Here is a 26,925-nt window from a genome sequence, read left to right as displayed (position 1 = left end):
CCTACTATAGTTGTTAGTTACCCTAACTACCTACTATAGTTGTTAGTTACCCTAACCCCCTAATATAGTTGTTAGTTACCCTAACTACCTACTATAGTTGTTAGTTACCCTAACTACCTACTATAGTTGTTAGTTACCCTAACTACCTACTATAGTTGTTAGTTACCATAACCCCCTACTATAGTTGTTAGTTACCATAACCCCCTACTATAATTAGTTACCCTAACACCCTACTATAGTTAGTTACCATAACCCACTACTATAGTTAGTTACCATAACCCCCTACTATATTTAGTTACCATAACCCCCTACTATAGTTAGTTACCCTAACCCCCTACTATAGTTGTTAGTTACCATAACCCCCTACTATAGTTGTTAGTTACCATAACCCCCTACTATAGTTAGTTACCATAACCCCCTACTATAGTTGTTAGTTACCATAACCCCCTACTATAGTTGTTAGTTACCATAACCCCCTACTATAGTTGTTAGTTACCATAACCCCCTACTATAGTTAGTTACCATAACCCCCTACTATAGTTGTTAGTTACATAACCCCCTACTATAGTTGTTAGTTACATAACCCCCTACTATAGTTGTTAGTTACCATAACCCCCTACTATAGTTGTTAGTTACCATAACCCCCTACTATAGTTGTTAGTTACCATAACCCCCTACTATAGTTGTTAGTTACCATAACCCCCTACTATAGTTGTTAGTTACAATAACCCCCTACTATAGTTGTTAGTTACCATAACCCCCTACTATAGTTGTTAGTTACCATAACCCCCTACTATAGTTGTTAGTTACAATAACCCCCTACTATAGTCGTTAGTTACAATAACCCCCTACTATAGTTAGTTACCATAACCCCCTACTATAGTTGTTAGTTACAATATCCCCCTACTATAGTCGTTAGTTACCATAACCCCCTACTATAGTTAGTTACCATAACCCCCTACTATAGTTGTTAGTTACCCCAACCCCCTACTATAGTTGTTAGTTACCATAACCCACTACTATAGTTGTTAGTTACCATAACCCCCTACTATAGTTGTTAGTTACCATAACCACCTACTACACCACATAACCACACCACACCACCACACCACCACCACACCCATACCACCACACCAGCACACCACCACCACACCAGCACACCAGCACCACACCAGCACACCACCACCACACCACCACACCCATACACCACATCACTTCACCGTGCAGCGCCATAGGACTCCAGGTAGTTGGAGCCAGGGTGACACACATAGAGACCGTGGAGAAACAGCGGAGAGTACAACAGGGTTTTTGGACCAGCTGTAGGTTGTTGTGTTCTCTACACACACACACACACAAATCTAATGAAACATTGGCATGGTGAAGGAGAAGTGATTATCCTGCTTCCCTCTGCAGTTTTCTGTGGGAATAAGCTGGTAGACACAACATATACTGAGTGTACAAAACATTAAGGACACCTGCTCTTTCCATAACATATACTGAGTGTACAAAACATTAAGGACACCTGCTCTTTCCATAACATATATTGAGTGTACAAAACATTAAGGACACCTGCTCTTTCCGTAACATATACTGAGTGCACAAAACATTAAGGACACCTGCTCTTTCCATAACATATACTGAGTGCACAAAACATTAAGGACACCTGCTCTTTCAATAACATATACTGAGTGCACAAAACATTAAGGACACCTGCTCTTTCCATAACATATACTGAGTGCACAAAACATTAAGGACACCTGCTCTTTCCATAACATATACTGAGTGCACAAAACATTAAGGACACCTGCTCTTTCCATAACATATACTGAGTGCACAAAACATTAAGGACACCTGCTCTTTCCATAACATATACTGAGTGCACAAAACATTAAGGACACCTGCTCTTTCCACAACATATACTGTTTCTGTACAGCACTTTGTGACATCGGCTGATTTATAAATACATTTGATGATGATATCCTACAGAATCAACCATTCAGTCTCCTCATGGCATGGTGAATGAGAAGTGATTATCCTACAGAATCAACCATTCAGTCTCCTCATGGCATGGTGAAGGAACGACAGAGGATCGTTATGAAGGACGATAGTACAGGGGGAGAGGGGTGGGATAGAGAGAGAGGTAGAGAAAGAGATGACAAGGAAAAGGAGAAAGATGGGGATAGACGACAGACCAAGTATTCATCCTAAACACCCTAATTGACAAACAAAAAACAAAGGCAATGTCTTCTCATGCTTTGTTGACTTCAAAAAAGCTTTTGACTCAATTTGGCACGAGGGTCTGCAAAACAAATTGATGGAAAGTCGTGTAGGAGGGGAAAACACATGACATTATAAAATCCATGTCAAATGTCTACTATCTGCTGCTTCTGACCCCAACCAAGGAGGGCCTAGAGCCTAGATCTGTCCCCAACCAAGGAGGGCCTAGAGCCTAGATCTGTCCGCAACCAAGGAGGGCCTAGAGCCTAGATCTGTCCCCAACCAAGGAGGGCCTAGAGCCTAGATCTGTCCCCAACCAAGGAGGGCCTAGAGCCTAGATCTGTCCCCAACCAAGGAGGGCCTAGAGCCTAGATCTGTTCCCAACCAAGGAGGGCCTAGAGCCTAGATCTGTCCCCAACCAAGGAGGGCCTAGAGCCTAGATCTGTCCCCAACCAAGGAGGGCCTAGAGCCTAGATCTGTCCCCAACCAAGGAGGGCCTAGAGCCTAGATCTGTCCCCAACCAAGGAGGGCCTGGAGCGTAGATCTGTCCCCAACCAAGGAGGGCCTAGAGCCTAGATCTGTCCCCAACCAAGGAGGGCCTGGAGCCTAGATCTGTCCCCAACCGAGGAGGGCCTAGAGCCTAGATCTGTCCCCAACCAAGGAGGGCCTAGAGCCTAGATCTGTCCGCAACCGAGGAGGGCCTAGAGGCTAGATCTGTCCCCAACCAAGGAGGGCCTAGAGCCTAGATCTGTCCCCAACCAAGGAGGGCCTAGAGCCTAGATCTGTCCCCAACCAAGGAGGGCCTAGAGCCTAGATCTGTTCCCAACCAAGGAGGGCCTAGATCTGTCCCCAACCAAGGAGGGCCTAGAGCCTAGATCTGTCCCCAACCAAGGAGGGCCTAGAGCCTAGATCTGTCCCCAACCAAGGAGGGCCTAGAGCCTAGATCTGTCCCCAACCAAGGAGGGCCTAGAGCCTAGATCTGTCCCCAACCAAGGAGGGCCTGGAGCCTAGATCTGTCCCCAACCAAGGAGGGCCTAGAGCCTAGATCTGTCCCCAACCAAGGAGGGCCTAGAGCCTAGATCTGTCCCCAACCAAGGAGGGCCTAGAGCCTAGATCTGTCCCCAACCAAGGAGGGCCTGGAGCCTAGATCTGTCCCCAACCAAGGAGGGCCTGGAGCCTAGATCTGTCCCCAACCAAGGAGGGCCTGGAGCCTAGATCTGTCCCCAACCAAGGAGGGCCTGGAGCCTAGATCTGTCCACAACCAAGGAGGGTCTAGGCCTAGATCTGTCCCCAACCAAGGAGGGCCTAGAGCCTAGATCTGTCCCCAACCAAGGAGGGCCTACAGCCTAGATCTGTCCCCAACCAAGGAGGGCCTAGAGCCTAGATCTGTCCCCAACCAAGGAGGGCCTGGAGCCTAGATCTGTCCCCAACCAAGGAGGGCCTGGAGCCTAGATCTGTCCCCAACCAAGGAGGGCCTGGAGCCTAGATCTGTCCCCAACCAAGGAGGGCCTGGAGCCTAGATCTCCCCAACCAAGGAGGGCCTAGAGCCTAGATCTGTCCCCAACCAAGGAGGGTCTAGGCCTAGATCTCTCCCCAACCAAGGAGGGCCTAGAGCCTAGATCTGTCCCCAACCAAGGAGGGCCTACAGCCTAGATCTGTCCCCAACCAAGGAGGGCCTAGAGCCTAGATCTGTCCCCAACCAAGGAGGGCCTACAGCCTAGATCTGTCCCCAACCAAGGAGGGCCTACAGCCTAGATCTGTCCCCAACCAAGGAGGGCCTAGAGCCTAGATCTGTCCCCAACCAAGGAGGGCCTACAGCCTAGATCTGTCTCCAACCAAGGAGGGCCTACAGCCTAGATCTGTCCCCAACCAAGGAGGGCCTAGAGCCTAGATCTGTCCCCAACCAAGGAGGGCCTAGAGCCTAGATCTGTCCCCAACCAAGGAGGGCCTAGAGCCTAGATCTGTCCCCAACCAAGGAGGGCCTAGAGCCTAGATCTGTCCCCAACCACGGAGGGCCTAGAGCCTAGATCTGTCCCCAACCAAGGAGGGCCTAGAGCCTAGATCTGTCCCCAACCAAGGAGGGCCTAGAGCCTAGATCTGTCCCCAACCAAGGAGGGCCTGGAGCCTAGATCTGTCCCCAACCAAGGAGGGCCTAGAGCCTAGATCTGTCCCCAACCAAGGAGGGCCTAGAGCCTAGATCTGTCCCCAACCAAGGAGGGCCTAGAGCCTAGATCTGTCCCCAAACAAGGAGGGCCTAGAGCCTAGATCTGTCCTCAACCAAGGAGGGCCTAGATCTGTCCCCAACCAAGGAGGGCCTAGAGCCTAGATCTGTCCCCAACCAAGGAGGGCCTGGAGCCTAGATCTGTCCCCAACCAAGGAGGGCCTAGAGCCTAGATCTGTCCCCAACCAAGGAGGGCCTGGAGCCTAGATCTGTCCCCAACCAAGGAGGGCCTGGAGCCTAGATCTGTCCCCAACCAAGGAGGGCCTGGAGCCTAGATCTGTCCCCAACCAAGGAGGGTCTAGGCCTAGATCTGTCCCCAACCAAGGAGGGCCTAGAGCCTAGATCTGTCCCCAACCAAGGAGGGCCTACAGCCTAGATCTGTCCCCAACCAAGGAGGGCCTGGAGCCTAGATCTGTCCCCAACCAAGGAGGGCCTGGAGCCTAGATCTGTCCCCAACCAAGGAGGGCCTAGAGCCTAGATCTGTCCCCAACCAAGGAGGGCCTGGAGCCTAGATCTGTCCCCAACCAAGGAGGGCCTGGAGCCTAGATCTGTCCCCAACCAAGGAGGGCCTGGAGCCTAGATCTGTCCCCAACCAAGGAGGGTCTAGGCCTAGATCTGTCCCCAACCAAGGAGGGCCTAGAGCCTAGATCTGTCCCCAACCAAGGAGGGCATACAGCCTAGATCTGTCCCCAACCAAGGAGGGCCTAGGCCTAGATCTGTCCCCAACCAAGGAGGGCCTAGAGCCTAGATCTGTCCCCAACCAAGGAGGGCCTAGAGCCTAGATCTGTCCCCAACCAAGGAGGGCATACAGCCTAGATCTGTCCCCAACCAAGGAGGGCCTAGAGCCTAGATCTGTCCCCAACCAAGGAGGGTCTAGGCCTAGATCTGTCCCCAACCAAGGAGGGCCTAGAGCCTAGATCTGTCCCCAACCAAGGAGGGCCTACAGCCTAGATCTGTCCCCAACCAAGGAGGGCCTAGAGCCTAGATCTGTCCCCAACCAAGGAGGGCCTAGAGCCTAGATCTGTCCCCAACCAAGGAGGGCCTACAGCCTAGATCTGTCCCCAACCAAGGAGGGCCTAGAGCCTAGATCTGTCCCCAACCAAGGAGGGCCTACAGCCTAGATCTGTCTCCAACCAAGGAGGGCCTAGAGCCTAGATCTGTCCCCAACCAAGGAGGGCCTAGAGCCTAGATCTGTCCCCAACCAAGGAGGGCCTAGAGCCTAGATCTGTCCCCAACCAAGGAGGGCCTAGAGCCTAGATCTGTCCCCAACCAAGGAGGGCCTACAGCCTAGATCTGTCCCCAACCAAGGAGGGCCTACAGCCTAGATCTGTCCCCAACCAAGGAGGGCCTAGAGCCTAGATCTGTCCCCGACCAAGGAGGGCCTAGAGCCTAGATCTGTCCCCAACCAAGGAGGGCCTAGAGCCTAGATCTGTCCCCGACCAAGGAGGGCCTAGAGCCTAGATCTGTCCCCGACCAAGGAGGGCCTAGAGCCTAAATCTGTCCCCGACCAAGGAGGGCCTAGAGCAGCACCTAGATCTGTCCCCAACCAAGGAGGGCCTACAGTAGCACCTAGGTCTGTCCCCAACCAAGGAGGGCCTACAGCAGCACCTAGATCTGTCCCCAACCAAGGAGGGCCTAGAGCCTAATTCTGTCCCCAACCAAGGAGGGCCTAGAGCTGCACCTAGATCTGTCCCCAACCAAGGAGGGCCTAGAGCAGCACCTAGATCTGTCCCCAACCAAGGAGGGCCTAGAGCCTAGATCTGTCCCCAACCAAGGAGGGCCTAGAGCAGCACCTAGATCTGTCCCCAACCAAGGAGGTCCTAGAGCAGCACCTAGATCTGTCCCCAACCAAGGAGGGCCTAGAGCAGCACGTAGATCTTCTGCACAGATTCTGACAGACCTGGGCCCTGACAGTAAATCTCAATAAAATACAAAAATAATGGTGTTCCAAAAAACGTCCAGTCGCCAGGACCACAAATACAAATTCCATCTAGACACTGTTGCCCTAGAGCACTCAAAAAACTATACATACCTCGGCCTAAACATCACCTCCACAGGTAACTTCCACAAAGCTCTAAAAGAGCTGAGAGACAAGGCAAGAAGGCCATTCTATGCCATCATAAGGAACATAAAATTTGACATACCAATTAGGATCTGGCTAAAAATACTTGAATCAGTTACAGAACCCATTGCCTTTCATGGTGTGGGGTCTGAGCTCCGCACATCAACCAAGAATTCACAAAATGGGACAAACACCAAATTGAGACTCTGGATGCAGGATTCTGCAAAAATATCCTCTGTGTACAACGTAGAACACCAAATAATGCATGCAGAGCAGAATTAGATACCCACTAATTATCAAAATCCAGGAAAGAGCTGTTAAATTCTACAACCTTTTAGGAAGTGATTCTCAAACCTTCCATAACAAAGCCATCACCTACAGAGAAATACACCTGGAGAAAAGCCCCGAAGCAAGCTGGTCCTCGGGCTCTGTTCACAAACAGACCCAAGACAGCAACTCAAATAGACGCAACCAACTAGAATGCTATTTGGCCCTAAACAGAGAGAACACAGTGGCAGAATTTGTATTTATTTACCTATATTTAACTATGCAAGTCAGTTAAGAACAAATTCTTATTTTCAATGATGGCCTAGGAACAGTGGGTTAACTGCCTGTTCAGGGGCAGAACGACAGATTTGTACATTTCGGTTACTCGTCCAACGCTCTAACCACTAGGCTACCCTATCGCCCCAATATCTGACCACTGTGACTGGCACAAACTTAAGGAAATCTTTGACTATGTACAGACTCAGTGAGCATAGCCTTGCTATTGAGAAAGGCTGCCATAGGCAGAACTGGCGCAGGACAGCAGAGATGAGTAACACAAGTAACTTTACTAAAATATTCCAATAACATGTTGTAATACCGAGCCCACAATAACAGACCGAACAGACAGAAAACAATCACGCACAAAAAACATGGGGAAAACAGAGGGTTAAATAATAAACATGTAATTGGGGAATTGAAACCAGGTGTGTAAAACAAAGACAAAACAAATGGAAAACGAAAAGTGGATCGGCGATGGCTAGAACGCCGCCCGAACAAGGAGAGGGACCGACTTCGGCGGAAGTCGTGACACAAGAGAAGACAGGCTATGTGCTCACTGCCCACATAATGAGGTGGATACAGACCTGCACTTCCTAACGTCCTGCCCAATGAATGACCATAGAGAGACACATATTTCCTTCAGATTACACAGACCCACAAACAATTTGAAAATAAATACAATTTTAATAAACTCCCATATCTACTGGGTGAAATACCACAGTGTGCCATTACAGCAGCAAGATTTGTGACCTGTTGCCACAAAAAAAGGGCAACCAGTGAAGAACAAACACCGTTGTAAATACAACCCATATTTATTGTAAATACTCATTATTATATATATATATATTTTTACCCCCTTTTTGTCCGCAATTGGTAGATACAGTCTTGTCCCATTGCAGCAACTCCCGTACGGACTCAGGAGAGGCGAAGGTCGAGAGTCGTGCGTCCTCCCGAAACACACACTGCTGCTTAACCCGGAAGCCAGCCGCACCAATGAGAAAACACCTTACACCTGGCGTGCACTGCGCCCGGTCCACCACAGCAGTAGCTAGTGCGTAATGGGACAAGGCATCCCTGCCGACCTTTCCCTCCCCTAACAAGGACGACGTTGGGCCAATTGTGCACTGCCCCATGGGTCTCCCGGTCGCAGCTCGGATTCAAACCCAGAATCTCTAGTAGTACAGCTAGCACTGCAATGCAGTGCCTTAGACCACTGCGCCACTCGGGAGGCCCATTGTAAATACAACCTCTGTGTTTATTTATATTCCCTTTTGTACTTTAACTATTTGCAATGCAACGTTATACACTGTATATACATAATATGACATTTGTAATGTCTTTATTCCTTTGGAACTTCTGTGAGAAGAGAGACAGAAAGAGAGATGGAGAAGAAGGGAGAGGAGAGAGAGATGGAGAGAGGAAGGGAGAGAGAGGAGAGACAGAAAGAGAGAGAGAGAGAAGAGGAGTCAGAAAAAGGAGTATCTCAGATCATAATGCATGGTTACGGTGAATACACAACTGAGTAGGATTTCCCAGGCATACCCGGAGTTAGCACAATGTTTAATGCCTGCTACAATAAGATGAGATACAGACGGTTTGTTTTAGACACTTACGACTGTGAAAAATACAGTTTTCTTCATTGACAGAGTGGGTTCAATTGAGAGCACTGGATTGAGTTCTAAACTGAATTCTTGTCAGATCATGAAGCACCATTTGAAACGGGATAAAAATAACGCTAGAAATCAAAATGTTCAATGTTTCAACTGCTTCTAAAAGAAAAAAGTCGAATTGAAAACAAGTTTGGCATTTTTATCATAATAGCAAGCAAGGACTAATGGTTTGGTTTAACTAAACTAGTCTGCTTTGGTTACCAAGTCAACTATTGTAGCTATTTTAGTAAACTTGCTAGTTACTTCAGTGGATGTTGAAAACATTTCTAGAGGCAAATGTGTTCAGTTATAGCCATGGTGAAAAGGGATAATATTCTCAGGGATCTATGAGTTAGAAAATAATGCAAGTCCGGCATTCATTTGAACTCTCCATAGAACACAAAGCCCCTTGTTGATGATCCAATACTTGGGGATCTATGAGTTGGAAAATAATGCAAGTCCGGCATTCATTTGAACTCTCCATAGAACACAAAGCCCCTTGTTGATGATCCAATACTTGGGGATCTATGAGTTGGAAAATAATGCAAGTCCGGCATTCATTTGAACTCTCCATAGAACACAAAGCCCCTTGTTGATGATCCAATACAGCCTCCTTGTTGATGATCCAATACTTGGGGATCTATGAGTTGGAAAATAATGCAAGTCCGGCATTCATTTGAACTCTCCATAGAACACAAAGCCCCTTGTTGATGATCCAATACTTGGGGATCTATGAGTTGGAAAATAATGCAAGTCCATTTGAACTCTCCATAGAACACAAAGCCCCTTGTTGATGATCCAATCTTGGGGATCTATGAGTTGGAAAATAATGCAAGTCCACATTCATTTGAACTCTCCATAGAACACAAAGCCCCTTGTTGATGATCCAATACTTGGGGATCTATGAGTTGGAAAATAATGCAAGTCCGGCATTCATTTGAACTCTCCATAGAACACAAAGCCCCTTGTTGATGATCCAATACTTGGGGATCTATGAGTTGGAAAATAATGCAAGTCCGGCATTCATTTGAACTCTCCATAGAACACAAAGCCCCTTGTTGATGATCCAATACTTGGGGATCTATGAGTTGGAAAATAATGCAAGTCCGGCATTCATTTGAACTCTCCATAGAACACAAAGCCCCTTGTTGATGATCCAATACTTGGGGATCTATGAGTTGGAAAATAATGCAAGTCCGGCATTCATTTGAACTCTCCATAGAACACAAAGCCCCTTGTTGATGATCCAATACTTGGGGATCTATGAGTTGGAAAATAATGCAAGTCCGGCATTCATTTGAACTCTCCATAGAACACAAAGCCCCTTGTTGATGATCCAATACTTGGGGATCTATGAGTTGGAAAATAATGCAAGTCCGGCATTCATTTGAACTCTCCATAGAACACAAAGCCCCTTGTTGATGATCCAATACTTGGGGATCTATGAGTTGGAAAATAATGCAAGTCCGGCATTCATTTGAACTCTCCATAGAACACAAAGCCCCTTGTTGATGATTGATGATCCAATAGCCCCTTGTTGATGATCCAATACTTGGGGATCTATGAGTTGGAAAATAATGCAAGTCCGGCATTCATTTTAACTCTCCATAGAACACAAAGCCCCTTGTTGATGATCCAATACTTGTTTATGTATTTGACTTCAAAGCCATTTAGCAGACACTCATATCCAGAGCAATTAGGGTTAACTGCCTTGCTCAAGAACACAGACAGATTTTTCAACTAGTCAGTGCAGGGATTTGAACAAGCAACCTTTCAGTTACTGACCCAAAGGTCTGAACTGCTAGGTTACCTACAGAGTTACTGACCCAATGGTCTGAACTGCTAGGTTACCTACAGAGTTACTGACCCAAAGGTCTGAACTGCTAGGTTACCTACAGAGTTACTGACCCAATGGTCTTCACTACTAGGTTACCTACAGAGTTACTGACCCAATGGTCTGAACTGCTAGGTTACCTACAGAGTTACTGACCCAATGGTCTGAACTGCTAGGTTACCTACAGAGTTACTGACCCAATGGTCTGAACTACTAGGTTACCTACAGAGTTACTGACCCAATGGTCTGAACTGCTAGGTTACCTACAGAGTTACTGACCCAATGGTCTTAACTACTAGGTTATCTACAGAGTTACTGACCCAATGGTCTTCACTACTAGGTTACCTACAGAGTTACTGACCCAATGGTCTTCACTACTAGGTTACCTACAGAGTTACTGACCCAATGGTCTTCACTACTAGGTTACCTACAGAGTTACTGACCCAATGGTCTTCACTACTAGGTTACCTACAGAGTTACTGACCCAATGGTCTTAACTGCTAGGTTACCTACAGAGTTACTGACCCAATGGTCTTAACTGCTAGGTTACCTACAGAGTTACTGACCCAATGGTCTGAACTACTAGGTTACCTACAGAGTTACTGACCCAATGGTCTTAACTGCTAGGTTACCTACAGAGTTACTGACCCAATGGTTTTAACTGCTAAGTTACCTACAGAGTTACTGACCCAATGGTCTGAACTACTAGGTTACATGCAGAGTTACTGACCCAATGGTCTTCACTACTAGGTTACCTGCAGAGTTACTGACCCAATGGTCTTAACTACTAGGTTACCTACAGAGTTACTGACCCAATGGTCTGAACTGCTAGGTTACCTACAGAGTTACTGACCCAATGGTCTGACCTACTAGGTTACCTACAGAGTTACTGACCCAATGGTCTGAACTGCTAGGTTACCTACAGAGTTACTGACCCAAAGGTCTGAACTGATAGGTTACCTACAGAGTTACTGACCCAATGGTCTGAACTGCTAGGTTACCTACAGAGTTACTGACCCAATGGTCTGAACTGCTAGGTTACCTACAGAGTTACTGACCCAAAGGTCTGAACTGATAGGTTACCTACAGAGTTACTGACCCAATGGTCTGAACTGCTAGGTTACCTACAGAGTTACTGACCCAATGGTCTGAACTGCTAGGTTACCTACAGAGTTACTGACCCAATGGTCTTAACTACTAGGTTATCTACAGAGTTACTGACCCAATGGTCTTCACTACTAGGTTACCTACAGAGTTACTGACCCAATGGTCTTCACTACTAGGTTACCTACAGAGTTACTGACCCAATGGTCTTCACTACTAGGTTACCTACAGAGTTACTGACCCAATGGTCTTAACTGCTAGGTTACCTACAGAGTTACTGACCCAATGGTCTGAACTACTAGGTTACATGCAGAGTTACTGACCCAATGGTCTTCACTACTAGGTTACCTGCAGAGTTACTGACCCAATGGTCTTAACTACTAGGTTACCTACAGAGTTACTGACCCAATGGTCTGAACTGCTAGGTTACCTACAGAGTTACTGACCCAATGGTCTGACCTACTAGGTTACCTACAGAGTTACTGACCCAATGGTCTGAACTGCTAGGTTACCTACAGAGTTACTGACCCAATGGTCTTCACTACTAGGTTACCTACAGAGTTACTGACCCAATGGTCTTAACTGCCAGGTTACCTACAGAGTTACTGACCCAATGGTCTGAACTGCTAGGTTACCTACAGAGTTACTGACCCAATGGTCTTAACTGCTAGGTTACCTACAGAGTTACTGACCCAATGGTCTGAACTACTAGGTTACCTACAGAGTTACTGACCCAATGGTCTGAACTACTAGGTTACCTACAGAGTTACTGACCCAATGGTCTTAACTGCTAGGTTACCTACAGAGTTACTGACCCAATGGTCTTAACTGCTAGGTTACCTACAGAGTTACTGACCCAATGGTCTGAACTGCTAGGTTACCTACAGAGTTACTGACCCAATGGTCTTAACTGCTAGGTTACCTACAGAGTTACTGACCCAACGGTCTTAACTGCTAGGTTACCTACAGAGTTACTGACCCAACGGTCTGACCTACTAGGTTACCTGCAGTATATGCCTTGATTTATATCACATGATTGACTGCAATATTATCGAGGGGTTTTTATGAAACACACTTGACTTTTTGTTAGGGGGAGAAAAAAATCCTGATTTGTATCTCACAACCAATCTCTAGTGACGCACATATTTGTGTGTATGTTGCCGAGTGTGTTACCGAGTGCCTACAGGACAGTATATTATTAAACACTAAATTCTCCATGAAAACACCACTGAAATGTTGGGCTCCCCGAGTGGTTCAGCGGTCTAAAGGCACTCCAGACACCCTGGTTTGATTCCAGGCTCTCCAGGATTCCAGGCTCTCCATAGGGTGGCGCACAATTGGCCCAGTGCTGTTAAGAGTTTGGCCCGGGGTAGGCCTTCATTGTAAATAATAATTTGTTCTTAACTGACTTGCCAAGTTAAAAATAGAGGTTAAACAAAATAAACACTGTCTATCACAATATATTGGACACTTTATAGTGCACTTCTTATTGACTAGGGTGTACGGGGTTCGTAGTGCACTTCTATTGACCAGGGCCTATGGGGTTCGTAGTGCACTTCTATTGACCAGGGTCTATGGGGTTAGTAGTGCACTTCTATTGACCAGGGTCTATGGGGTTAGTAGTGCATTTCTATTGACCAGGGCCTATGGGGTTAGTAGTGCACTTCTATTGACCAGGGTCTATGGGGTTAGTAGTGCACTTCTATTGACCAGGGTCTATGGGGTTAGTAGTGCACTTCTATTGACCAGGGTCTATGGGGGTCGTAGTGCACTTCTATTGACCAGAGCCTATGGGGTTAGTAGTGCACTTCTATTGACCAGAGCCTATGGGGTTAGTAGTGCACTTCTATTGACCAGAGCCTATGGGGTTAGTAGTGCACTTCTATTGACCAGAGCCTATGGGGTTAGTAGGGAATAGGGTGTCATTCGAGATGCAACCTCTGTCTTCCCATCTCTCTCTGTGTAAAACTCTGAGGACGGGGCCGTTATAACATGATTGACACCCCTCCATCCAGACACACTGGATTAAACCTATCAATCAGAACACGAAGCTGCCAGACGAAAAAAAAGTCAGGCCAGTAAATTCAATAGACAGGGCAGGCCGACTGAGGTGAAGAAATACACACGGCCACTACAGGACTATAGGGCTGAAGGAAAGAGGCCATGCTGGATTTAGTTTCACACTCAGTCCATAAATTCATATCAAACTGCAGGGAAAAGAGGAGGGTGGTATGAGAGAGGTTCATCTGTGTGCGTGTGTGCGTGTGTGTGTGTGTGTGTGTGTGTGTGTGTGTGTGTGTGTGTGTGTGTGTGTGTGTGTGTGTGTGTAATGCCCCCTACTTGCCCTCAATGGTTCAAATCAAATCAAATGTATTTGTCACATACACATGGTTAGCAGATGTTAATGCGAGTGTAGCGAAATGCTTGTGCTTCTAGTTCCGACAATGCAGTAATAACCAACGAGTAATCTAACCTAACAATTCCAAAACTACTGTCTTATACACACAAGTGTAAAGGGATAAATAATATGTACATAAAGAAATATGAATGAGTGATGGTACAGAGCGGCATAGGCAAGATGCAGTAGATGGTATCGAGTACAGTATATACATATGAGATGAGTAATGTAGGGTATGTAAACAAAGTGGCATAGTATAAAGTGGCTAGCGATACATGTATTACATAAAGATGCAGTAGATGATATAGAGTACAGTATATACGTATACATATGAGATGAGTAATGTAGGGTATGTAACATTATATTAGGTAGTATTGTTTAAAGTGGCTAGTGATATATTTTTACATCAATTTCCATTAGTAACTTTTTATGGCTGCAGGGGCAGTATTGAGTAGCTTGGATGAAAAGGTGCCCATTGTAAACGGCCAGCTCCTCAGTTTCAGTTCTTAATATATTCATAGTATTATTAGTATTGGATAGAAAACACTCTAAAGTTTCCAAAACTGTCAAAATATTGTCTGTGAGTATAACAGAACTGATATTGCAGGCGAAACACTGAGGAAAATCAAAGCAGGAAGTGGCTTCTATTTTGAAAACTCCATGTTCCATAGCCTCCCTTTGCTGGATTTAAAGGGATATGAACCAGATTCCTTTTCCTATCGCTTCCTCAAGGTGTCAACAGTCTTCAGACATAGTTTCAGGCTTTTATTTTTGAAAAATAAGCCAGAACGATAACATCGTGTCAAGTGGTCACATGAGTTTGGACAGCCATTGCTTTTCCCTCTCCTACTGTGAAAGACATTTGCAGTTGATATATTATCGATTATATATTTTAAAAACAATCTGAGGATTGATTATAAAAAACGTTTGACATGTTTCTGTGGATATTATTTGGAATTTGTCTGCGTTGTCGTGACCGCTCTTTCCTGTGGATTTCTGAACATGACGCGACAAACAAACGGAGGTATTTTGGATAGAAAAATAATCTTTATGGAACAAAAGGAACATTTGCTGTGTAACTGAGAGTCTCGTGAGTGAAAACATCCGAAGATCATCAAAGGTAAACGATTAATTTGATTGCTTTTCTGATTTTCGTGACCGAGCTACCTGATGCTTAGTGTACTTAATGTTTTATCGTGCGATCGATAAGCTTACACAAACGCTTGGATTGCTTTCACTGTAAAGCATAATTTCAAAATCTGACACGACAGGTGGCTAAACTGTGTTTTCCTATATTGCACTTCATGATTTCATGAATATAAATATTTATAGTAATATTTATTGTATGTAGCGCTATGCTATTCAGCGGTTGTTGATGACACATACACCGATATCGGGATTGCAGCCATAACAAGTTAAAGTGGCTGGAGTTGAGTCAGTGTGTTGGCAGCAGCCACTCAATGTTAGTGGTGGCTGTTTAACAGTCTGATGGCCTTGAGATATAAGCTGTTTTTCAGTCTCTCGGTCCGTGCTTTGATGCACCTGTACTGACCTCGCCTTCTGGATGATAGCGGGGTGAACAGGCAGTGGCTCGGGTGGTTGTTGTACTTGATGATCTTTATGGCCTTCCTGTGACATCGGGTGGTATACATAGGTGTCATGGAAGGCAGGTAGTTTGCCCCCGGGAATGCGTTGTGCAGACCTCACTACCCTCCGGAGAGCCTTTTGTGGGCGGTTGTGGGCGGAGCAGTTACCGTACCAGGCGGTGATACAGCCCGACAGGATGCTCTCGATTGTGCATCTGTAGAAGTTTGTGAGTGCTTTTGGTGACAAGCCTCCTGAGGATGAAGAGGCGCGGCTGCGCCTTCTTCACGACGCTGTCTGTGTGGGTGAACCAATTCAGTTTGTCTGTGATGTGTACGCCGAGGAACTTAAAACGTACTACCCTCCCTTAAAACGTACTACCCTCGATGTGGATAGGGGGGTGCTCCCTCTGCTGTTTCCTGAAGTCCACAATCAACTCCTTTGTTTTGTTGGCGTTGAGTGTGAGGTTATTTTCCTGACATCACACTCTGAGGGCCCTCACCTCCTCCCTGTAGGCCGTCTCGTCGTTGTTGGTAATCAAGCCTACCACTGTAGTATCGTCCTCAAACTTGATGATTGAGTTGGAGGCGTGCATGGCCACGCAGTCATGGGTGAACAGGGAGTACAGGAGAGGGCTCAGAACGCACCCTTGTGGGGCCCCAGTGTTGAGGATCAGCGGGTGGAGATGTTGTTACCTACCCTCACCACCTGGGGGCGGCCTGTCAGGAAATCCAGTACCCAGTTGCACAGGGTGGGGTCGAGACCCAGGGTCTCGAGCTTGATGACGATTTTGGAGGGTACTATGGTGTTAAATGCTGAGCTGTAGTTGATGAACAGCATTCTCACATAGGTATTCCTCTTGTCCAGATGGGTTAGGGCAGTGTGGTTGCGATTGCGTCATTGGGCGGTAAGCAAATTGGAGTGGGTCTAGGGTGTCAGGTAGGGTGGAGGTGATATGGTCCTTGACTAGTCACTCAAAGCACTTCATGATGACGGAAGTGAGTGCTACGGGGCGGTAGTCATTTAGCTCAGTTACCTTAGCTTTCTTGGGAACAGGAACAATGGTGGCCCTCTTGAAGCATGTGGAGACTGCAGACTGGAGGATTGATTGAATATGTCCGTAAACACACCAGCCAGCTGGTCTGCACATGCTCTGAGGATGCGGCTGGGGATGCCATCTGGGCCTGCAGCCTTGCGAGGGTTAACACGTTTAAATGTTTTACTCATGTTGGCTGCAGTGAAGGAGAGTCTGCAGGTTTTGGTTGCGGGCCATTTCAGTGGCACTGTATTGTCTTCAAAGCGGGCAAAAAAGTTATTTAGTCTGTCTGGGAGCAAGACATCCTGGTCCGTGACGGGGCTGTTTTTCTTTCTTCCGGGATTGACGGTATACCCTGCCACATACCTCTTGTGTCTGAGCCGTTGAATTGCGACTCTACTTCGTCTCTATACTGACGCTTAGCTTATTTGATTGCCTTGCGTAGGGAATAGCTACACTGTTTGTATTCGGTCATGTTTCCGGTCACCTTGCCCTGATTAAGAGCAATGGTTCGCGCTTTCAGTTTCATGCGAATGCTGCCATCATTCCACAGTTTCTGGTTTGGGAATGTTTTAATCGTTGCTATGGGTACGACATCGTCAATGCACTTTCTAATGAACTCGCTCACCGAATCAGCATATTCGTCAATGTTGTTGTCTGACGCAATGCGGAACATATCCCAGTCCACGTGATCGAAGCAGTCTTGAAGTGTGGAATCAGATTGGTCGACCCGGTGTTGAACAGACCTGAGCGCGGGAGCTTCTTGTTTTAGTTTCTGTCTGTAGGCTGGGAGCAACAAAATTGAGTCGTGGTCAGCTTTTCCGAAAGGAGGCCGGGGGGGAGGGCCTTATATGCGTCGCGGAAGTTAGAATAACAATGATCCACGGTTTTACCAGCCCTGGTTGCGCAATCGATATGCTGATACAATTTAGGGAGTCTTGTTTTCAGATTAGCCTTGTTAAAATCCCCAGCTACAATGAATGCAGCCTCAGAATATGTGGTTTCCAGTTTGCATAGAGTCAAATAAAGTTTGTTCAGGGCCATCGATGTGTCTGCTTGGGGGGGAATATATACGGCTGTGATTATAATCGAAGAGAATTCTCTTGGTAGATAATGCGGTCGACATTTGATTGTGAGGAATTCTAATCAGGTGAACAGATGGACTTGAGTTCCTGTATGTTGTTATGATCACACCACGTCTCATTAATCATAAGGCATACCCCCCCGCCCCTCTTCTTACCAGAAAGATGGTTGTTTCTGTCAGCGCGATGCGTGGAGAAACCAGCTGGCTGCACCAACTCGGATAGAGTCTCTCAAGTGAGCCATGTTTCCGTGAAGCAAAGAACGTTACACTCTGATGTCTCTCTGGAATGCTACCCTTGCTCGGATTTCATCAACCTTGTTGTCAAGAGACTGGACATTGGCGACTAGTATGCTAGGGAGTGGTACGCGATGTGCCCGTCTCCGGAGCCTGACCAGAAGACCGATTCGTTTGCTTCTTTTACGATGTCGTTGTTTTGGGGCGCCAGCTGGGATCCGGTTCATTGTGCTGGGTGGAAGGCAGAAAACAGGATCCGCTTCGGGAAAGTCATATTCCTGGTCGTAATGATGGTGAGATGATGTTGCTCTTATGTTCAGTAGTTCCTCCCGACTGTATGTAATGAAACCTAAGATTACCTGGGCTACCAATGTAAGAAAAAAAACGTTAAAAAAATACAAAATACTGCATTGTTTCCTAGGAATGCGAAGCGAGGCGGCCATCTCTGGAGCATTATGGCTGATGTTGTTGAGCAGGAAAAGACAGGAAGAAGCAGGAAGCAGAAGATGGGTCCTTGTCCTTTAGGGTGGAATGGGTCTGTATCATCATTTAGGTTAGAATGGGTCAGTCCTCTCCACTCGTTCAAGGGCATGACTTTATAGAGAACACACACATCCCAGTCCACTAGAGAACACATCAACATAAACCTTTACTTCTCTGGCTGTGTTTTATATTTAGCCTCGTTGGGGCTTTCTTTCACCTCTCCTCTGGCTGTTTTATATTTAGCCTCGTTGGGGCTTTCTTTCACCTCTTCTCTGGCTGTGTTTTATATTTAGCCTTGACGGGGCTTTCTTTCACCTCTTCTCTGGCTGTTTTATATTTAACCTCGTTGGGGCTTTCTTTCACCTCTTCTCTGGCTGTGTTTTATATTTAACCTCGTTGGGGCTTTCTTTCGTCTTTGAGGATATTCTGGAAAACAACGTCTGAATCATTTCCTGGTTGTATATGTCTTGTGCTCATTTCTCTACGAAGGTCGTGGGAATGTTGAGGCTATTTCAGTTCTGTTGTGGGTCCCATTTCAAAATTCACCACAGTGTAATTTAAAAGGTTTTGGAGGAGAATGACTGAAATCTACAGTACTTACGTTTTATGGTGAGTTCTCCATAGTTGGACACTATAGTACTTACGTTTTATGGTGAGTTCTCCATAGTTGGACACTCCAACTCCTTTGTCAGAGTGGACTATGCATCGGTAGCGTCCTGAGTCTCCTTTAGTGGTGTTCTCCACGTCGAAGGTCCCAATGAAGCGTCTGTTGTTCCACGGCTTAGTGGACTTCATAGGGGCCTCGCGTCCACCAATACCCTGTTGAAACACACAGCAGGTTAGATGTAGTTTTAGTGGTACATGGTCATTTAGTGGCCTTCATATGGAACTTGCGTCCACCCTGTTGAAACACACAGCAGGTTAGATGTAGTTTTAGTGGTACATGGTCATTTAGTGGCCTTCATATGGAACTTGCGTCCACCCTGTTGAAACACACAGCAGGTTAGATGTAGTTTTAGTGGTACATGGTCATTTAGTGGCCTTCATAGGGAACTTGCGTCCACCCTGTTGAAACACAGACAGGGGTTAGCTCTCAAAACGTAGGGATAGGCAAAAATCAAATTGACAGGTTTAAATACTAAAGTGGCTTGACCTTGATTGCATCAGTGTTCGAGGGGACAACAGTGTGTGTGTGTGGCAGCAGATCCAACAGGAGAGCCAACAGCAAAGTACAGAAAGATCTTTGATGAAAACCTGCTCCAGATCGCTCAGGACCTCAAATTGGGGCGAAGGTTCACCTTCCAACAGGACAACGACCCTAAGCACACAGCCAAGACAATGCAAGACCTCCCGATCGAACATCTCTGGAGAGACCTGAAAATACCTGTGCAGCGACGCTCCCCATCCAACCTGACAGAGCTTGAGAGGATCTGCAGAGAAGAATGGGAGAAACTCCCCAAATACAGGTCTGCCAAGCTTGTAACATCATACTAAGGAAGACTCAAGACTGTAATCACTGCCAAAGGTGCTTCAACAAAGTACTGAGTAAAGGGTCTGAATACTTATGTAAATGTGATAATTAATTTCTAAGAACATGTTTTTTGCTTTATCATTAAGGGGTATTGTGATGTCATTAAGGGGTATTGTGATGTCATTAAGGGGTATTGTGATGTCATTAAGGGGTATTGTGATGTCATTAAGGGGTATTGTGAATAAAATAAATGTTCGGCCCCCTCTCCTCTTCTCTCTCTCACTCTCTCTCTCTTCCTTTCTCTCTCTCTCACTCTCTCGGGTCTCCAGTTGGTGAACTCTTTTAGGTTCTAGATAAGCACCTTTCTTCCAAGAGTGTAGGCCAGGGTTTGATATAGTGAAACCTACTACCGCTAAAATCTTGTTCCTTCCCGGCAGTAATGTCTAGTTCAAATCATCAATATCAACAACCAGTCATAATCTTCAACCGGTACCATGTTGTTTTATCTGAATCAGGTGTTGTTGTTGTGCTGGAATAGAACCAAAGCCTGCACAACAGGTACTGAACTGGAGATCCCTGGTGGGGAGGCAGGTCAATGAAAACACCTCCAGTAGTAAAGTGAAGTGTAACATTTTGGGTGAACATTGTTACCTGTAACCAGAGGTTGAAGTCTCTCTGTCGTCTATTAACAGTACAGTGGATTGTTAGGTTTAGGGGTCAGGGGTCAGGATAAGGTGCTGTTGTTACCTGTAACCAGAGGTTGAAGCTGTCTCTCTGTCGTCTATTAACAGTACAGTGGATTGTTAGGTTTAGGGGTCAGGGGTCAGGATAAGGTGTTGTTGTTACCTGTAACCAGAGGTTGAAGCTGTCTCTCTGTCGTCTATTAACAGTACAGTGGATTGTTAGGTTTAGGGGTCGGGGGTCAGGATAAGGTGCTGTTGTTACCTGTAACCAGAGGTTGAAGCTGTCTCTCTGTCGTCTATTAACAGTACAGTGGATTGTTAGGTTTAGGGGTCGGGGGTCAGGGGTCAGGATAAGGTGTTGTTGTTACCTGTAACCAGAGGTTGAAGCTGTCTCTCTGTCGCCCGTTGACAGTACAGTGGAAGGCGGCCGTCTGTCCAGCGTTCACCTCTACACCCTTTATGGTCAGGAAGTGAGGGGTGTTCACTATAAACACACAAACACACACACATACACATACACATGTTAATATACAGTAATATATATATAACCCAAAACCTCTATGTCCTTTATGATCAGGAAAATATGTTTATAATAGGGTATACCCCTCATGGGGTTAGAATCTACAACAAAACATTACATTCTGTGGATACTACATGGAGTTAGAATCTACAACAAAACATTACATTCTGTGGATACTACATGGGGTTAGAATCTACAACAAAACATTACATTCTGTGAATACTGTTACTGTATGTGTTTTTATAATAAGAGGTATTAAAGATCCCAATCCGGATATATCATAAGACCATTTAATGCAGATTATAATTTCAACATGTGCTTCACTGTACACCCCCATTCTGTAAGGCGGAAAACCAGGACAAATAATCATCTGATCTTGACTAGTTAGATAGAAACACAAGCAACCCTACAAAGAACCTCACTAAGCTAATTGTATCATTTCACTATTCATCAAATCTTGTCCTACTTTTAACATGTATATAATTATACATATGATACATTACAGTAGAAGACACAGTATCAGTATTGACTATACGATACATTACAAGACATAGTATCAGTATTACCTAGTATTGACTATACGATACATTACAAGACATAGTATCAGTATTACCTAGTATTATGACTATATGATACATTACAAGACATAGTATCAGTATTACCTAGTATTGACTATATGATACATTACAAGACATAATATCAGTATTACTTAGTATTGACTATACGATACATTACAAGACGTAATATCAGTATTACTTAGTATTGACTATACGATACATTACAAGACGTAGTATCAGTATTACCTAGTATTGACTATATGATACATTACAAGACATAATACTAGGTAATACTGATACTATGTAATATATCATATATACATAATACTAGGTAATACTGGTACTATGTATATATGATATATTACATAGCATCAGTATTACCTAGTATTATGTATATATGATACATTACAAGACGTAGTATCAGTATTACCTAGTATTATGTATATATGATATATTACACAGTATCAGTATTACCTAGTATTGACTATACGATACATTACAAGACATAGTATCAGTATTACCTAGTATTGACTATACGATACATTACAAGACATAGTATCAGTATTACCTAGTATTATGACTATATGATACATTACAAGACATAGTATCAGTATTACCTAGTATTGACTATACGATACATTACAAGACATAGTATCAGTATTACCTAGTATTATGACGATATGATACATTACAAGACATAGTATCAGTATTACCTAGTATTGACTATATGATACATTACAAGACATAATATCAGTATTACTTAGTATTGACTATACGATACATTACAAGACGTAGTATCAGTATTACCTAGTATTGACTATATGATACATTACAAGACATAATACTAGGTAATACTGATACTATGTAATATATCATATATACATAATACTAGGTAATACTGGTACTATGTATATATGATATATTACATAGCATCAGTATTACCTAGTATTATGTATATATGATATATTACACAGTATCAGTATTACCTAGTATTATGACTATAATACATTACATAGTATCAGTATTACCTAGTATTATGTATATATGATATATTACACAGTATCAGTATTACCTAGTATTATGTATATATGATACATTACAAGACGTAGTATCAGTGTTACCTAGTATTATGACTATATGATACATTACAAGACATAGTATCAGTATTATCTAGTATTATGACTATATGATATATTACAAAACGTAGTATCCGTGTTACCTAGTATTATGTATATATGATACATTACAAGACATAGTATCAGTATTACCTAGTATTATGACTATATGATACATTACAAGACATAATACTAGGTAATACTGATACTATGTAATATATCATATATACATAATACTAGGTAATACTGGTACTATGTATATATGATACATTACATAGTATCAGTATTACCTAGTATTATGTATATATGATATATGATAAGACATAGTATCAGTATTACCTAGTATTATGTATATATGATACATTACAAGACATAGTATCAGTATTACCTAGTATTATGTATATATGATATATTACAAGACGTAGCATCAGTATTACCTAGTATTAAGACTATATGATACATTACATAGTATCAGTATTACCTAGTATTATGTATATATGATACATTACATAGTATCAGTATTACCTAGTATTATGTATATATGATATATGATAAGACATAGTATCAGTATTACCTTGTATTATGTATATATGATACATTACAAGACATAGTATCAGTATTACCTAGTATTATGTATATATGATACATTACAAGACATAGTATCAGTATTACCTAGTATTATGTATATATGATATATTACAAGACATAGTATCAGTATTACCTAGTATTATGAAATATATGATATATTACAAGACGTAGCATCAGTATTACCTAGTATTATGTATATATGATATATTACAAGACGTAGCATCAGTATTACCTAGTATTATGACTTTGGCCTGTCAACCCTCCTCTAAATGCCAAACCAGACAGACAAATCCATTTTTCTCATCGTTTGCTAATGTCTTTTTAAATGCTGTGTTGTAAAAGGAGGCGATGGGCCACACAGGCAGTACTAATCACATCTCAGAGCTAGCCCATATTCCACACGGTCGTATTAAGCACAAAATGAATTGCCTCTGCTCCACTAGGACCCCGCTAGACCCCCTGGCTGCATCCCAAACGGCACCCTATTCCCTATATAGTGCACTACTTTTTTGGCGCTCTGGTTAAATAGGTAGTACACTATATAGGGGAATAGGGTGGACATTTGGGATGCAAGCTCACGATCAATGCAGCGTATGAGTATCACTCAGAGAGAAACCCGATCACCACTCCCTAAGCGGCGTATTGATCCGCTCACATTTCTACATTTAAACATCTGTCACGTCGTCGTCGTCGTCGTGGTGACAATTGTTTTCATTGATCTGCTTCTGCTACATTTGTGTGCAGTGCAGAAACTAGCACCTTTACTATGGAAATCCTTCTCATTGACATTACATTTGTAGGAATTCAGCTGCTTGATTCCTGTGGTCACTAGATCATTTAACATACAGCAACCTGACCTGTGGTCTGTGTGACATAGCATTGATGATTAAAGCTAGATGGCTAGCCATGAATTAATTCATGGAAAACCATGGTGTTATTGATTGTAGCTGAGATCGTGAGCTATGGGCCTTAGACAGCAGGTCTTACCATTAGGCTGTAGATTGTGAGCTATGGGCCTTAGACTGCAGGTCTTACCATTAGGCTGTAGATTGTGAGCTATGGGCCTTAGACTGCAGGTTTTACCATTAGGCTGTAGATTGTGAGCTATGGGCCTTAGACTGCAGGTCTTACCATTAGGCTGTAGATTGTGAGCTATGGGCCTTAGACTGCAGGTCTTACCATTAGGCTGTAGATTGTGAGCTATGGGCCTTAGACAGCAGGTCTTACCATTAGGCTGTAGATTGTGAGCTATGGGCCTTAGACTGCAGGTCTTACCATTAGGCTGTAGATTGTGAGCTATGGGCCTTAGACTGCAGGTCTTACCATTAGGCTGTAGATTGTGAGCTATGGGCCTTAGACTGCAGGTCTTACCATTAGGCTGTAGATTGTGAGCTATGGGCCTTAGACTGCAGGTCTTACCATTAGGCTGTAGATTGTGAGCTATGGGCCTTAGACTGCAGGTCTTACCATTAGGCTATAGATTGTGAGCTATGGGCCTTAGACTGCAGGTCTTACCATTAGGCTGTAGATTGTGAGCTATGGGCCTTAGACTGGAGGTCTTACCATTAGGCTGTAGATTGTGAGTTATGGGCCTTAGACTGCAGGTCTTACCATTAGGCTGTAGATTGTGAGCTATGGGCCTTAGACTACAGGTCTTACCATTAGGCTGTAGATTGTGAGCTATGGGCCTTAGACTGCAGGTCTTACCATTAGGCTGTAGATTGTGAGCTATGGGCCTTAGACTGCAGGTCTTACCATTAGGCTGTAGATTGTGAGCTATGGGCCTTAGACAGCAGGTCTTACCAAAAAAATTGTAGACCTCCACAAGTCTGGTTCATCCTTGGGAGCAAATTCCTAACGCCTGAAGGTACCACATTCATCTGTACAAACAATAGTACACAAGTATAAACACCATGGGACCACGCAGCCGTCATACCGCTCAGGAAAGCTTTCTGTCTCCTAGAGATGATGTGAAAAGTGCAAATCAATCCCAGAACAACAGCAAAGGACCTTGTGAAGATGCTGGAGGAAACTGGTACAAAAGTATCTATATCCACAGTAAAAAGAGTCTTATATCGACATAACCTGAAAGGCCAGTCAGTAAGGAAGAAGCCACTGCTCCAAAACCGCCATAAAAAAGCCAGACTACAGTTTGCAACTACACATGGGGAAAAAGATTGTACTTTTTGGAGAAATGTCCTCTGGTCTGATGAAAAAAAAAATTGAACTGTTTGGTAATAATGATCATCGTCATGTTTGGAGGAAAAAGGGGGAGACTTGCAAGCCGGAGAACACCATCCCAACCGTGAAGCACAGGGGTGGCAGCATCATGTTGTGGGGGTGCTTTGCTGCAGGGGGGACTGGTGCACTTCACAAAATAGATGGCGTCATGAGGTTGGAAAATGATGTGGATATATTGAAGCAACATCTCAAGACATCAGTCAGGAACTTAAAGCTTGGTCATAAATGGTTCTTCCAAATGGACAATGACCCCAAGCATACTTCCAAAGTTGTAGCAAAATGGCTTAAGGACAACAAAGTCAAGGTATTGGAGTGGCCATCACAAAGCCCTGACCTCAAACCTATAGAAAATATGTGGGCAGAACTGAAGAAGCGTGTGCAAGCAAGGAGGCCTACAAACCTGACTCAGTTACACCAGCTCTGTCAGGAGGAATGGGTCAATATTAACCCAACTTATTGTAGGAAGCTCGTGGAAGGCTACCCGAAATGTTTGACCCAAGTTAAATCATTTAAAGGCAACGCTACCAAATATTAATTGAGTTTATGTAAACTTCTGACCCACTGGGAACGTGAATAAATGAAATAAAAGCTGAAATAAATCATTCTCTCAACTATTAGTCTGACATTTCACATTTTTTAAATAAAGTGGTGATCCTAACTGACCTAAGATATGGGAATGTTTTACAAGGATTAAAAGTCAGGAATTGTGAAACACTGAGTTTAAATGTATTTGGCTAAGGTGTATGTAAACTTCTGACTTCAACTGTATGTCATGTAAATTGTTCTGGCTGTATCATTGTGAGGCGTCTAACCTCAGCACAACCCTGGGATGGCCTTATAGAACATGAGACTCCCAGGCTGGAACTAAACAGAACATAGCTCTCCCTCAACACCTAGAAACACATGTTCACTACCTGTGGTACTAACCTCAGCACAACCCTGGGATGGCCATATAGAACATGAACTAAACAGAACATAGCTCTCCCTCAACACCTAGAAACACATGTTCACTACCTGTGGTACTAACCTCAGCACAACCCTGGGATGGCCATATAGAACATGAACTAAACAGAACATAGCTCTCCCTCAACACCTAGAAACACATGTTCACTACCTGTGGTACTAACCTCAGCACAACCCTGGGATGGCCATATAGAACATGAACTAAACAGAACATAGCTCTCCCTCAACACCTAGAAACACACGTTCACTGCCTGTGGTACATGATTGAAAAGACACACGTGTTCAGTGCTTCTACACCTGCATTGCTTGGTTCCTCTCTAGGTTTCTTCCTAGGT

The 26,925-nt window shown here is 44.3% G+C and overlaps 1 protein-coding gene across 1 annotated transcript in view; it reads right to left on the bottom strand.

The window, feature by feature from the left end:
• LOC115127078 (receptor-type tyrosine-protein phosphatase mu-like) overlaps positions 1 to 26,925 on the bottom strand; it is a 531,907-nt gene that overhangs the window by 388,206 nt on the left and 116,776 nt on the right. The window contains exons 5-6 of the mRNA XM_065006102.1: positions 20,975 to 21,090; positions 19,097 to 19,271 (exon numbers count right to left, since the gene is read on the bottom strand). Of these exons, the coding sequence (XP_064862174.1) occupies positions 19,097 to 19,271; positions 20,975 to 21,090 (291 nt within the window). The remainder of the gene's footprint in view (positions 1 to 19,096; positions 19,272 to 20,974; positions 21,091 to 26,925) is intronic.

Source organism: Oncorhynchus nerka, linkage group LG20 (assembly GCF_034236695.1).
Source record: "Oncorhynchus nerka isolate Pitt River linkage group LG20, Oner_Uvic_2.0, whole genome shotgun sequence".
Lineage (NCBI taxonomy): Eukaryota > Metazoa > Chordata > Actinopteri > Salmoniformes > Salmonidae > Oncorhynchus > Oncorhynchus nerka.
The sequence above is the reverse complement of the archived record's forward strand: the minus strand, read 5'-3'. Positions and strand labels throughout refer to the sequence as shown.